The sequence below is a fragment of the Anomaloglossus baeobatrachus genome, chromosome 2 (assembly GCF_048569485.1).
Source record: "Anomaloglossus baeobatrachus isolate aAnoBae1 chromosome 2, aAnoBae1.hap1, whole genome shotgun sequence".
NCBI lineage: Eukaryota > Metazoa > Chordata > Amphibia > Anura > Aromobatidae > Anomaloglossus > Anomaloglossus baeobatrachus.
This window is the reverse complement of record NC_134354.1, coordinates 501,902,777-501,919,009: the sequence shown is the minus strand read 5'-3', so window position 1 is coordinate 501,919,009 and position 16,233 is coordinate 501,902,777. Positions and strand designations below refer to the sequence as shown.

The following is a 16,233-nucleotide window of genomic DNA, read 5'->3' as shown; positions in this document are numbered from 1 at the left end:
AGCCTTGCTCATTTTGGGCTTCAAATCTTGAAAAATGGCCAGAGCTCTCCACTTACTCCACTTACTTGGAGATTTTGTCGTGTCCAGCTGCCAGCATTGTCTCTGAACGTGTCTTCAGTGCTGCTGGGTGTGTGCTGACAGATAAGCGAATGCGTCTGTCCAGTGACAATGTGGACAGACTAACGTTCATCAAAATGAACAAGTCATGGATCCACAAGGAATTTACTACCCCTGTGTCATCCTGGGGAGAGTAAATGCTTGTGTATTTTGAATGTACTTGATGCAAATCTAGCTGTGAAGTGTACAACTAGGACACAAGTGCTGCCACTGAAGGGGTGGGTGTGTGTGGGGCCCAATTTTTGGAAAAAAGGGAGACTCCGCTTCGAGTAACCCTTGCTTGCTGTGTTTTTTAAAAGGAGCCAAGATGAACAAGTCATGGTTCAGCAAAGACTTAACTACCTACCCCGGTGTCCTCCTGGGGACGGTTAAGTATGGCGTATTTTTGAATGTGCTTGATGCAAATCTAGCTGTGAAGTGTACAACTGGGGCACAAGTGCTGCCACTGAAGGGGTGGGTGTGTGTGTGGCACAATTTTTGGAAAAAAGGGAGACTCCGCTTGGAGTAACCCTTGCTTACATTGTTTTTAAAAATGATCCAAGATGAACAGAGCTGGGATCAGGAAAGACTTTGCTACCTACCCCGGTGTCCTCCAGGGGATGGTTAAGTATGGCGTATTTTTGAATGTGCTTGATGCAAATCTAGCTGTGAAGTGTACAACTGGGGCACAAGTGCTGCCACTGAAGGGGTGGGTGTGTGTGGGGCCCAATTTTTGGAAAAAAGGGAGACTCCGCTTGGAGTAACCCTTGCTTACATTGTTTTTAAAAATAATCCAAGATGCACAGAGCTGGGATCAGGAAAGACTTTGCTACCTACCCCGGTGTCCTCCTGGGGACGGTTAAGTATGGCCTATTTTTGAATGTGCTTGATGCAAATCTAGCTGTGAAGTGTACAACTGGGGCACAAGTGCTGCCACTGAAGGGGTGGGTGTGTGTGTGGCCTAATTTTTGGAAAAAAGGGAGACTCCGCTTGGAGTCACCTTGCGGTGTTTTCCATGATTTTAGAAGGGCGTGCCATTCCTATATCTGTGTCTCCTCCTCTTTTTCCTTATCCCAGCTCTTTTGTTTTCGCATGAGTATATGTCCTTGTCACTTTCCCATGTGTTTGTGTTGTGTTGTGAGTTGTTTGTCACCTTTTGGACACCTTTGAGGGTGTTTTCTAGGTGTTTTTATGTGTTTGTGATTTCCTGCCATTGTTTCCTGTGCGGTTCGAGTTCGGTTCGTCGAACGTTCGCCGAACCAAACTCGAACGAGACGTCCGTTCGGCGAACCGAACTCGAGCCGAACCACGACCGGTTCGCTCATCTCTACTGGTGAGAAATGAAAATAACAGCCCTGTTATGAAGGTGAAAATAATGCTCTGGGGTAAATAGGTTAACATTGTATTTATGTGTGATAGTCTATGTATCAATATGAACTGCATACTTCAGATAAGTATATTAATTAGATAATGCTATCATGTTACAACATAGCAATTCCACATATATATATATATATATATATATATATATATATATATATTTTTATATATATATATATATATATATATATATATATATATATATATATATATATATATAAAGAGATAACAGAATAACAGAGTTCACAAGCTATATAAAATAATTTTTATTTTGATTTTATTAAAAACATGATTATGATTCAAAGATGATCATGTCAATTTTAGTGGTTTAGGAGGAGCATGTAGGAATATTACATATGGGCTAAAATATGAATAATGTGTTTATCATCAAGCAGGTGAAACATAACCCATATTGCAAAGTATAGTGATAAAGTGGTGGTGCTAGATAAACTGTTCCTACATCCATAAAAATCAATGGCATCCAATATATGGCATGTACAAGAGATGCATTTAAGTTACAGACAGATATTTATCTCTGGCGTCTATACCCATTTATCCCATGAGGAAGCTGTAAACACACAAAATGAGTGTTAGGCTATGTGCGCACTAGAAAAGTGATTTTTCTCAAGAAAATTTCTTGAGAAACTTCTGGGAGTTGAAGATTACCGCACCTGCGGTAAAAAAACGCACCAAAAACGCGGGAGAAACGCATGCATTTTTGCCGCGATTTTGCCTTGTTTTTGCCGCGGTTTTGCTGCAGGTTGGCCCCTGCGGTTTTTTTATGCTGAACTGCAATAAATAATATAGATAATAGATAGATAATCGATAGATAGATAGATAATGGATAGAGGGGAAGATGGATAGATGAATAGATAGATAGATAGATAGATAGATGAGGAAGACATATATAATGTCCCACCTCCCTGCATATTCTAAGCTGACACCCTTTAGTGACTTTTATGTGGCACTAAAGGGTGCCTAGCCTTGTATTTAGCCAAAAAATAAATAAATAATTAAAAAAAAATGACGTGAGGACTTCCCATCTTTTGTAGCCAGCTAGGTTAAAGCAGATGGCTGCAGCCTGCAAACCACAGCTGTCTGCTTCACCTTGGCTGGTAATCCAAAACAAAGAGCACCCCACGCTGTTATTTTACATTAAATAAATAATTTAAAACAAAAAACATGGGGTCCCCCCCAAATTGGGTCACCAGCCAAGGTAAAGCGGACAGCTGGGGTCTGATATTCTCAGACTACGGAGGTCCACTGTTATTGGACACTCCCCAGCCTAAAAATAGCAGGCTTCAGCTGCCCCAGAAGTGGCGCATCCATTAGACTTGACAATCCTGGTGCTTTGCCCCAACTCATCCCGTTGCCCTGGTGCGGTGGCAAACGGGGTAATATGAGTTGATGCCAGATGTGTAATGTCAGCTGGCATCAGGCCCTGGGGTTAGTGATGTCACGCGTCTATCAGATACCCGATATCACCAACCCAGTCAGTAATAATTAAAAAATAGACAACAAAAAAAAAAGTTTTATTTGAAAAAACACTCCCCACATTCCCTCTTTCACCAATTTATTGACAAGAACAATCAAATCCGGGTCCGGCCTAATCCATACCATAGTTACTGTCCCAGTCAATGAAGAACAGAATGTTCCCCATTGGCTGGGAGAGCAATGCAGTGACTTGAGCTAACATCAATAGGTCAGCCCAGGTCACTGCAGGGGATGACGAGCGCTGACTTCAGGAGGTTAGATGAGATCATTACCTGCAGTGACGATCTCCTGCACTGCTGACGTCAGCGCTGTCACTGCCTTCTATGTCCGCCACGTTCTCAGCAGTATCGTGAGAGCCCGTGACGTCACCGCTAGTGACAGTCTCGGACCGCGGGCATAGACGGCAGTGACAGCGGTGACGTCAGGAGGCAGGAGATCGTTACCGCAGGTAATGATCTCATCTCACCTCCTGACAGCAGCGCTCGTCATCCCCTCAGCTGCACGCACTGCAGGGTGACAAGCTGCTGATACTGCGGGCAGACACTGACACAATGCAGGGCGGGCAGCCACGGGGCTGGAGCGGGACACAGACTGCACGGGCACCCGCCGGAGGTCACACGGAAGTACTTCTGTGCGGCATCCAGGGAGTGTGACGTGTGTGTTTACTCTGCTCCGATTCCTCTTCCTGGCAAAATGACATCACTCCCCTGCAAAACCGCAGGCAGTGATGAGCATTACCGCAGGTTAATCGTGGCTATACCGAGGGTATACCGCACATCATTTGCTACCTGCGGTATACCCCCGGTATTTCGCGATTACATTACAGTGAATAGAGTGAAATACGGCAGCTACCTGCGGAAAAGAAGTGACATGCACATCTTCTCAAGAAATTTTCTCAAGAAAATCTTCAGAAAGAATTTTCTTGAGAAAAAAATGCAGTGTGCGCACAGCTATTTTTTTTTCCCCATAGGTTTTGCTGGGAAATGTCTGCAGAAAGATCACAAGCATTTCTCAAGAAATTTCTGCAGCAAAACCGCGGGTAAAAACGCGGGTAAAAGCGCAGTGTGCGCACAGGGCTTAGGGTTTGTGATCGATGTGCCACTTTTACAAAACATGGGTAATAATTGTCTTTGACTATGCATGTTTTTACAATATTCTGGAATCATTTTGTGTTTTACTTGCATGGCGCTATTTACATTTTTGTAGATTGTCTTTGGCATGAATCAATAGAATTATACAGAAAAAACTTGGCACACCAAAATGAATATAAGGACTATATTCTACAGGCAATACAAAATATCCAAAAAATGTAACGTTTCAACCCCTATATTTAGGTCTTCATCAGACACAATAGATTATTGAGTAGGAATATGCCTTTAAGATGGTGACACTGTCAAAATCACCGTGAAATCTATAGATAAATCAGATTCCTACTCAAGAATCTATTCTGTCTGATGAAGACCCAAATATTGGGGTCGAAACGTTGTATTTTTTGGATTGCCTCTATAATAAAGTTTTAATATTAATTTTGGTGTGCCAAATTTTCTGTATCTAATGAGGGGTTTCAACCATTCTTGAACACCCATAATTCCAAGTGTGCCATGAACCTTATTCTACTTCTATCAATAGGAGTATAGTTCTCATTTGAGTATCATTTAGGTGGGCTTTTTTTTCTTTGCTTTTTTTTTAATCAGTACCAAGGAGAAATTAGATTTAGTTAAATATCGTTTAATCCAGTTGGGCATCAGTAAAAATCAAAAAGGCCTGATTTTACTGTTAACTCTGTCTTTCACTTTGTTGCACTTGTGCTGTTTTCTTTGGTTATGCTGCCAGTATTATCTATGCTGCTTGAGACTCTAAAGCTTTGCCACTTATTAACCTTATAACAATGGTCGTATGACTTAAAACATCAGAAAAACAGGGTACTTATTCTGTTCCGACGCTTTAAGACGTCATGCCAAACAACCACTGTAGCGCCCCACAGCGACTGAAAATCTCCGAGAATTCAGCTACCGGGGGTAGCTGAGACCCTGGAGATCATGATTCAGGCCGTTTGTTCCGGTCCTCGGTCAAATGATCACCGTACACCGTATACCAATTATCACGTTACAGTAAATGACAGCGCTGGTAAAAAATGATTTATCTCTAACCTGGCATGACCAAACATGTCAGCTGGGAGATAAATTTCCCCCTACCAGTCCCCTCCGAAGTGCCCCCCCGACCCTCAACCCCCTCCCGATAATCCAAAATGGCGACATGCACATCAGCATGCCGCCCGCATTCACCCTCTTCCTCTGATTTAAGTCACCTCCATACTCCCCGGTGTTCTCCGGTGTCCCATGTACCTGTTGCAGTGTTGATCCCCTGAGATCCCTCCTCCTTCACAATAAACGCTGCCGCATGCGCAGAGAGCGGCTGTAAGTTCAGCTTCCTGTTTTGAGAGCTGTGCTGGCTGCACGCTGTGGACCCGGGGAGACTGGGTGCAGATGCTTTGCACCCAAGCTCCTCACATGGAGGGTCTGCACTCCTAGAAGATGGGGAATACGGTCCCTGAGCATGCCCCCCATATTCTGGAAGGTACAGAGTCATCGTGGGACCTCCAAAATGGATTACAGGGGACCCAATTTTTTTTTCTTTACAATAAATTGGTGAAAGAGTGTATGTTTTGGGGACTGTTTTTTAAAAAAAAATGTCGTCTTTTTTTTATTACTGACAGTTGAGATGTCGGGTATCTGATAGATGCCATAACATCACAAACTGCTGGGCTTGATGCCAGGTTACATTACACATGTGGTATCAACCCCATTTATTACCCCATATGCCACCGCACCAGGGCAATGGGATGAGCCAGGGAAAAGCACCAGTATTGGCGCATCTAATTGATGCGCCACTTCTGGAGCGGCTGCGGCCTGCTATTTTTAAGCTGGGAAGGGCCAATAGCTGTGGACCTTCCCACCCTGAGAATACCAGACCACAGCTCTTCGCTTTACCTTGGCTAATGAACCAATTTGGGGGGACCCCACTTTTTTTTTAATTGTTTATTTATAAATAATTATAAAAAATAGTCCGGGATGCCCTCCAAATTGGATCCCCAACCAAGGTAAAGCTGCTAGCTGTGTTTTGCAGGCTGCAGCCATCTGCTTTACCCTAGCTGGCTATCAAAAATGGTGAGGACCCCACGTGTTTTTTTTTTTTTTTAAATTATTTATGTTTTTGGCTAAATACAAGGCTAGGCACCCTTTAGTGGTACATGAAAGTCCCTAAAGGGTACCAGCTTAGAATATGTAGGGGGGTTGGACATCATATATGTGTTTGACATGTCTGTCTGTCTATCTATCTATCTATCCATCCATCCATCCATCCATCCATCCATCCTAGTGTTTTAGGCTGTGTGCCCGCGATTAGGGATTCAAGAGTTTTGGACGCTGTGTTTTCTCTGCGTCTAAAACGATGCGTTGTACAGTAAAAGCACAGTGGAAGGATTTTTCAAAATCCCGTGCCCACTGTGCTTATTTTGTCCACAGCATATACTGACATCTGGCGCTGCAGTATGTCAATTTATGCTGCGGAGATGAGAGTTCTCTGCCGCGAGAATAGAGCTAAAGTCACCAGCAGCACGAACCTGGTTTGTGGTCACGGGCAGCTGCATTCCCCCCGTGGACAACAAGAGGTCTAGCACTGTGTTGCCGGATCGTGGGCACATAGCCTAAAAGTGAGAAATTTGCTGATAGAGCAACATTTTTGTGATGTCCCTGGGGGTTCAAAATGCTCACTATACTCCTGAATAGAATACTTGAGGGGTCTAGTTTCCAAATTGGGGTCACTTGTGGGGGGTTTCTGCTGTATAGGTACCCTAGGGGCCCTGCAAATGAGACATGGTGCTCGCAATTTATTTCAGCTTTTCCAAAATTCAAATGGTGCTCCTTCCATTCCAAGCTCTCCCATTTGTCCAGACAAAGGTTTTTGGCCACATGTGGGGTATCCCTGCGCTCATAAGAAATTAAAAAACAAACTGTGGGGTCCACTTTTTGGTGTTTCCTCTTGAAAAAGTGAGAAATTTGGTGCTAACGCAACATTTTTGTGAAAAAAATAAAAATGTTCAATATGAGGACCTAAGGTTTTCAAATTCTGTGAAGTAACTGTGGGTTCAAAATGCTCACTATACCCCTGAATAAAATACTTGAGGGGTCTAGTTTCCAGAATGGGGTCTCTTGTGGGGGAGCTCCACTGCTCTCCAAATGCGACATGGCATTTGCTAATGATTCCAGCCAATTTTGCAGTTAAATGCCGCTCCTTCCCTTCCGAGTCACACCGTGCACCTAAACAGTTGATTTCCACCACATATGAGGTATCGGCAAACTCAGAAGAATTTCTCAATACATTTTATGGTGCATTTTTTCCTGATACCCTTGTCAAAGAAAGCTACTTGGTTGAAGTTACAATTTTGTGGTAAACATTTATTTTTTATTTTCACGGCTCAACATCATAAAATTCTGTGAAGCTTCCGGGGATTCAAAATTCTCACCAAACATCTAGCTGAAATTCCTTGAGTGGTCAGTTGTGGGGGGTATCTGCTGTCTAGGTACCTTAGGGGCCCTAAAAATTCAACATGTTTTGCCACAATCTTTTTTTAGCCAAATTTGCTTTCCAAAATTCAAATATTGCTCCTTTTGTACCAAGCCCTCCCATGGGTCCAAACAGAAGTTTCTGACTACATGTGGGGTATCACCGTGCTCATAAGAAAGAGGGTAACAAACTGTTGGGTCCACTTTTTGGCATTACCTGTTGCAAAAGTGAGAAATTTGGTGCTGAAGCAACATTTTACATGGTACCAGCAATCTATTTCAGCCAAATTTGCTTTCCAAAATTCAAATATTGCTCTTTCTGTTCTGAGCCCTCCCATTTGTCGAAACAGAGGTTTCTGACCACATGTAGGGTAGCAACGCACTCAGGAGAAACTGGGGAACAAATTTTGGGTTCCATTTTGTTGTGTTACTTCTTCTAAAAGTGAATAAATTGGTGATGGAGCAACATTTTTAGGTAAAATATATATATATTTTTCATTCCACATTGCTTTAGTTCCTGTGAAGCACCTGAAGGGTTAATAAACTTCTTGGGAGTTATTCTGAGTACCTTGAGGGGTGCAGTTTTTAGAATGGTGTCACTTTTGGGTATTTTCTTTCAACTAGGCCTCTCAAAGTCACTTCAAATGGGATGTGGTCCCTAAAAAAGATTTTGTAAATTTTGTTGAAATAATGGGAAATTGCTGATGAACTTTGAACCCTTATAACTTCCTAACCCCAAAAAATGTTGTTTCAAAAATTGCACTGATATAAAGAAGAGATGTGGGAAATTTAATTTTTTAACTATTTTGTGTCACAGAACTCTCTGGTTTAACAGTATAAAAATTCAAAATTTGACAATTCCTAAATTTTCAAAATGTTCACCAAAATTCAGTTTTTTTCAGAAATAAACGCAAAAAATATTGTCCAAAATTTAGTACTGACATGAAGACCAATATGTAACAAAAAAAGAGTCTCAGAATCACTGGGATCCGTTGAAGCGTTACAGAGTTATAACCACATTAAGTGACACTGGTCAGAATTGCAAAATTTGATCTGGTCATTAAGGTGAAAATTAGCTCCATCACTAAGGGGTTAAAGGTGAATTACATCCTTGCAAAAGTTCGAAATCTTTAAGGAAGCACTAAACTTGCACACCTGATTTTAAGTTTTTGGGTTCAACAAACAAAATTAGCAACTTTTAATTTCTCTAGTTACACTCACAATCGTCATGTTGAAGCACAGGAGCGAGACAAATGGCTAATTGGAGTTTTAATAACTTTGAAATGCTTAATTTGTTGGAGCACCTGCATCACGACATGGTTATCTGTCAATTTGCACACAGCTTTCTTGAAGTAAACAGAATTGAGCACAATTGGCATGTAGCTAAAATCAGCGAAACTTTAAGTACAATTCATATGACCATACCAGATAAGGTACCAGTGTGATTTGGACAACACAAACAATCTCATTATTCTCCTGAAAGATAATTTTCTTTTTTCGTCACTGCTCTTAATTGATTTTTTCATGTAGTTTATAAGATCCTTCTTGTCACTTATTTTTTCTAAAGAGCTGTTAAAGATTTGTTCAGCAGAGGTTATTTCAAGAAACGTAATTGCTTCTCTTTTTTCTTAAAACAAGGAAGCAGTGTTCACAGTCACCACTCCTGCTATACCAGCATGACAAATAAACTGTATTAACAGCCAATCTGATAACAATGGTAAACAGTAATCCAAATAGTTATTTCTGGGAATACTATTTGATTTTTGTCTACTTAACTTACAATAGTATTTTTTTTTATATTTTGTTGCTGCATCATCATGTGTAACGCCCCTGAATTATTGATAAACTCATTATAAGGGTATGCTCACACGAGCGTAAAATCGAATGAGTGCAGTGCGAGAAAATCTCGCATTGCACTTGGCTCCCTGTTAGAGAATGTTGCCGCTCAGATCAGCGATATATATATATATATATCTGGTTGGTTCTGTATACAAGGCTGGTTCTGTATGCCTTCAATTTTGAATAAATCCCCAACAGTGTCACCAGCAAAGCACCCCCACATTATCACACTTCCTCCTCCATGCTTCACGATGGGAACCAAGCATGTAGAGTCCATCCGTTCACCTTTTCTACAAGGACACGGTGGTTGGATCCAAAGATCTCAAATTTGGACTCATCAGACCAAAGCACAGATTTTCACTGGTCTAATGTCCATTCCTTGTGTTCTTTAGCCCAAACAAGCGCCTCTGCTTGTTGCCTGTCCTTAGCAGTGGTTTCCTAGCAGCTATTTTACCATAAAGGCCTGCTGCACAAATTCTCCTCTTAACTGTTGTTCTAGAGATGAGAAGGTGTGTCTAAACATTTGGTCTTTACTGTATATATGAATGAAGAAATGCATAAATAATTGTTACTTTGCTACTAGCCCAATCTGGGAGCCCACAACTTGCTTAGAACATTTTCCACCCAGAAGCAACTGTCAGCTGATGACTATTATAAAGATGATGCTTGTCTGTTGTACAAGACCCGGTAATCAGATGAGGTAACATGGAGGTAATATCATTAGAAGAGGAGGATGTTGCTTTTGCTAAGAAACAGCACATGTAATGTGTGGCTATATGATCCTCTGGAGCAAAATCTGCTTGTTCTGATGTATTGGTAAAGGAAGCCCAATAGTACCTGAAGCCTCTGGTCGAGGCAGTGAAGAGTCATACCTGTGGGATTTTGTGTGGCAGTATTCTTTTGCACAATGCTGCCAAATGAGTCTTGGTGATTTGAATGCTCTGCAGAAGCAATATAAAGGTTCTGGCTTGTATTGACTGGGAACAAAGGTTCTTCATCAGCACTTGTACCTACTTATCTGGGAAAAGAAAGCTGGCCAGTCATCAAAGTGAACCTTAACTTCTCTTCAGTCCCCTTATCCTTATGATAATTTTTCTGTAACCCAGGCTACATATCCTCGGTGTGTGCCATCATCATTGTTGTCAGCCCTCAGTACTGCTTATACTACTTCAATTATCCCTCCTCCTTCTTTGTTGCAAGGCCACACATCTATCACAAATTGAATGTTGGTGGTAACATGGATTTGCTGGAAGTCATCCACTTATGCTCCAACTAAATTCTCATTTGGCCAAATTGCTGGTGGTGCAGTTTGTGCAACCTGGTGGAATTGGCTGTATTTCAAGGTAATGATGCAGGCTCTCAGCCTCATTGGAAGACACCTTGTCACTATTATTTTTCCTAGAAAGTGGTGAGTACTTTATGCTCTCAAGTACAGGAGAACATGAGCTGCTCACATGGAGGAGAATGTGAGTCAGCCTCTGGACTTGCCTCTGACTTTCTAGGTGCACTGCTACATAAACATCTGGAGCAAAACTATGCACATTGGGTGAATGTTTTGCATGGCAGTGAAGAACCACTGCAACCGGGAAATATGTTGAAGCCTTTGCAACTTAAAGCTGTAACTGTTTCATTGCCATCATGGTGGCTTTCTATCTTCTCCTTCACCTCTACGTCTTACTTCAATGACATTATAAATGACATACCAACCTTAATTTAGATAAATTAAATGTTATTGCTGCAAAGCAGTTTTACAGATTGACAGCATCAGGGACAAAAGCCACACAGAGAACAAGTTGATTTTATGCATCAAGCAACAAAACTCTAACTGGCTGGACCCCATTAATTTCAGCTTGGGAATTGTCATGAATGATTATGCTTGAAACATTTTGGCAGAATTACAGTTTGGCAATGTAACTCTCACTCACTGCATGACACACATCCTGAATTTACTCCTGCAGCATTACCCTAATAAATTCACCAGTTTATAGAAGGTGGCAGAAAAGGGTGAGCTTATTTCAACCATTCATGGTGAAGCATACCCTCCTAGATTTGAAAAAAAAAAAACAGAATTTTTTTACCAGAATTGTGTCTAATTTGTGACATTACAACTCACTGAAAGTTAATGCTGCACATGTTGGAACACATGCACAAGTAGTTTAAACTGATGAGGAATGCATATCCTTTTCAAGCCCTTTAAAGAGGCTATAAAATTTGTCATTAGGGACAAATCCTGCATCAATGATGTTATACCTCTCATGTCATAAAAAAAAATGACTACTAATGCAACAAAGGAAAGAAGATTTGCTGTTTAGCCATATTCATCACCCCTTTTGGCTATTGTAGATCCACATGTTACCTGCAGAAGCATGTGGAGGAGTTGTAGTAGTAGAATGAATAATAAGAGGAGGAGGAGCATCAGTAATTGGATGTGGAGGGGGCATTGAGTTGGGACAAGCAGGGGTGAGGCTGACATTCAGAGTTAAATTATTGACCACATTGGCCATGACAACTATCACAGACTGGTCCTTTGTTCATCCTGTTGAGCATGGAGAGTTGTGGAATTCTTTTGAAATGACTGGTGTATTGTTACCATCAACCACAGGGATGTATACTGAATAGTCATGCTTTTAGACAGTTGCCATAAAAGAAAATTCATGTAATTTTTACAAACGTCAGAAAGGCCATCCAAACTGTCAATCTGACAGGATAAACTGGGTTCTATGACTTGCACTGCTGATCTTGAGACCCTCTCTCTGCACCTAGCATAATAAATCTTTCCACGCATGTGTCAGCACTAAGGCTACAACAAGTAGTTGGGGCAGCAGCAGTAGCAGCAGCAGCAACTTTTACACACCATCTGAACAGTCGGGTTTGTCATACCTAGACTGGGTCCTGTCTACGACATATACCCTCAGCCACAGTCCAATGGACTGACTCAGCAGATTAGACCAGTGGTAATAACTGGCACAATTTGCTACAAGCGCATTGTCATACAGTGGTCTTACATTGCCATACAGCTCTTTGGCTGCTCCAGCTCTAATTTTCTTCTGTCAGTGTCAAAGCCATTGGACAGCTATGCCAGCCACTATTCTCCTGGAAACCTGCTGTGTTTTATAGAGTTGTACTCTACTGCCACTGCTGAGGCTGCCAGAGCTGGCCCTATACTGCCAGACATCTCCTTCCCTGCCCCGTTCTATTCTATACTGTGTGGTTGCTGTCAATCTTCTAAGATGCACACGGCCATCTTCTGTGCTTGTCCAGTGTATCTTGGAAGCATATCTTTTCAGGGTACACATATTTAAACTGCTTCTAAAATAAGGGTAATTTTTTTCAGGGCTTGTTGAGAAGCTATTTTTTCTTCACTTGGAAAACAGTTAACCTGATGCTGCTCCCTTAATAAAGGGATCATTTTTAAATGATTTGATAAAAAACATAGCAATTGTTTCATAATTTTGAGCATAACTAACATATTGACAATCCCAAAAAAGAAACTCATTTTTCACTCCTAGATGGGAAGCCATTGCTGTAACAAAGCTTTCTAAACAGCATATCTGTTTCTGCACCCTTAATGAAGGGATAATTTTGAATAGCTTGGGAAAAAGCTATTGCTTCTTTATATAGCAAATAATGAAGAAATTGATACTTCCCAAATAGGGATATTTTTAACATGACCTTTATGAAAAAAACAGCAGCAGGGCGGGTATCTTCCCTCAATAAATATAATTTTTGAGTGTTTTTACAATGGTAATCTAAACCGTCTGTAGAGAGCACTATGTTGTTAAATAAGGATAGTATCAGTTACACTCTATTTTTCTTATCCAAATAAATTGATGTCACTTTGACATTCTTAGGCCTCTGCCATATTCACGTGAAAATCACGCATGTGCCAGAGACACGTATTTCCCCTGCGTGTTGCGTGCAGGTAAGTACGTGTCTCTGGTACGTGCAGGACACGTGTGTTCTACGTGTGCTATCCGCGATAGCACACGTAGAACCGGTAATTAACATACTCACCTGGTCCTTCCTGCTGTCCGCGCTGCTGTCCGTGGTGCTGATCCTCGGTCTCCAGCCCTCCCGTCTCCCCGCTGCTGCTGCTGCCAGGCAGTGAAGTGAATATTAAATGAGAATAATGAGCGGCGGTCGGCAGCAAGAGGCAGCAGCGGCAGAGACAGGAGGGCAGGAGAAGGTGAGTAAATGTTTTTTTTTTTCACTGACACGTGTGTTTTCTCTGGCGCGTGTCACACGAGACCGCATGCACACTACACCCGTGTGGTACGGGTGCGGGCCGTGTGACACCCGTGCTGCGGGAGAAAACACTGACATGTCAGCGCTTTGAAAAACGCACACACGTACAAACACACACGGACACATGTTCCGTGTGGTTTTACGTGTGTGTGCCTGCTACAATAGGGTAGCATTGCTGATCGTGTCTCCGTGCCGCCGGTACGTGTAAAAAATGACAAACACGTACCGGCGGCACGGATGTGTGTCACAGGCCTTAGGCACGTTTGGCGGCCCTTGAGAAAGGCAGCTGAAACGCGCGTCGGGTCCGCGATCATGGATATTCCCCACCTGTCTAAGCAACTACTGGGTATGTACTTACTACTCTCCGCTGGGTATGATGGTCCTTGTCCACCGTTAGCGGGTTTTTTCACTTTGTACCAGTTTTACTAGACTCTTGGGGGTTACCTGAGAGCTTGCATCTCATAAGTATATTCACTCAATGAGTTTTGGATTACAATTTATTTATCATGCCATAATTTTTCATGCAAAATGTATGATTTATATCTGGATCTCCACATAGTGAGGTTACTTCTTTTTTAGCCTATCATTGTTTGTACGTCTTTATACACACATTGTTGTGTTGTTGATTTTTGATATCCTTAATAGAGCTTTCATAAAAACTCCATTGTGTGTTATCACATTTTTCTAATATGATCAGGAGTTTGATCTTATAATGGTAAGAGATTGGGGGTGTTTTGCACCTAATAAGAACACTGTTTCTGAATATGTTGAATTGTAGTTCCCCCCCTTTTCATGAAAACTGTTCATATAGGATTGTATTGGGTAGGTGATGAGCGGTGCCTGGTTCCTCCACTTCTTACTGCTACCCAAGTTTTTTTGTCAAATCTATAGGTTCACGTTGGCAGATATTAAATCTTCTGACCTCAGTTTCTAGGCCTAGCTTTCAGGCTTCCTAACCTGGTATAGTTCTTTGCATGTGCCCAGAAAGGTCAGAGCACATGCTGTAATGGTAAACCTAGCAAGTCCAGAAACCTCAGTCTAATGAACTCAGAAACTTCACCGCTGCCGCTGGCAATCTAACAGATGAGATGAAAACCGGAAAGGTGTGGAGGAACTTTTATGATTCAAAAAATTCTAGCCAGCAGCCACTATTCAGTTTAGTCTGTGAGGAAGTGAATTGTAAAAAAAAATCTGCTTTTTGGTGAATGCCGAAATTTTTCAAATTTGAGTAGAATGCAACTCCACTTCAATTAATTTACACATTTCTAGTTTGAAGGAATCAGTAATGACTTCAGCAGTAACATCAAAACATTACGCTGATTAAAATTGTCATTCATGATCATTTGGTCAGACTAACTTGGCATGTGAAGGAGAAAAGAACCGCCACAAGGCAGACACTGAAGCAACAGGGCAATATAAATTGGGGGATAGCACAATGATTATCATTAATTTACCTATTGTACCTATGATTAAGCTGCAATATCACTTCTTTTCTGAATATTATAAATTGAATGATCAAAATTATATAATTAACTGCTGTTGTAGGCATGAGAACAACACTATAGGCGTCTATTGCAGTGTGAATGAAGTCAATGCATATCAAGGCTATGTACACATACAAGGAGGTGAATGACAAAAAATTGTGATATGGTACTATGCATATCACATTATAATATTGTCATTTATAATATACCACATGTTTTAATTCAGCCAAAAAATGTGTTTTGATACAGTATATGGTTTTTAAACTTTAATGATGATAATGAAGGAAAGTACTTGTTGGTTGAATATAACTCATTTCAATTTTGAACTATTATAGTTATTTGTTTGTAAACTAAAAAGTAAACAATTTATGTTACAGACCGGATCTGTTTGAGTGGAATAATGTTCTCTGCCAACAATCTGCTGTTCAACGGCTGGATCATGCATTCAACACTGCCCAGCAACACTTGGGAATCGCAAACCTCCTCGATCCTGATGGTAGGTAAACAGACTTGTGCTTTTAACTTTCAATAGCACTTAAAAAATTTCCCAGTGGAAAAATTGCATTATTCCGAATGTACTTTATATGCAAAATGAATGCTGCACAAGGTCTTGTGAGACAAACTAAGGCCAATTCGTCATTTTCTCTTGTTAGTGTTAATTCACATACATGCTTTCAGGAGCTCTACTCTTAATTAATGTGCATTATTTCTTTTACATGTGTAATTTGCAAATAATTTGTAATCATTCACACAGGCAACACAAGAGAATCCTCTGTGAACCCAACTTCTCAAACTATTCTCTGCAAATAATATATAGCAAGAACAATGCTACATTTATTATTTCAAAATTGCTAAAGGTTGATCACAGAGGGAGTTTGAAGTCTAACAATCTTGGAAAATTATATATCTTCCGAAGTAGGCAAAAGTAATTTGGCTGCAGGGACAGTCTACCAGTCAAGTTTCTACACTTTGCAGTATGCAATCTGTCACTTAGTATTGAGAAGGAAGAAAAAGCTTAACCCATAATACAAATATTGGGTCTATTCTAGGTGTATAGAAGATATTTGGAAATATGCTGTCTCTTGCATTTGCTGTGAACTACTGTGGACACTTATGCGGGCATCACATGA

At 41.1% G+C, this 16,233-nt stretch overlaps 1 protein-coding gene across 8 annotated transcripts in view; it reads left to right on the top strand.

The window, feature by feature from the left end:
- The window catches only part of DMD (dystrophin), a 4,177,531-nt gene that overhangs the window by 1,032,084 nt on the left and 3,129,214 nt on the right, over positions 1-16,233 (top strand). For all 8 annotated transcript variants that reach the window (XM_075336500.1, XM_075336497.1, XM_075336505.1 and 5 more), the window contains exon 7: positions 15,481-15,599. In XM_075336500.1, coding sequence (XP_075192615.1) covers positions 15,481-15,599 — 119 coding nt within the window. The remainder of the gene's footprint in view (positions 1-15,480; positions 15,600-16,233) is intronic.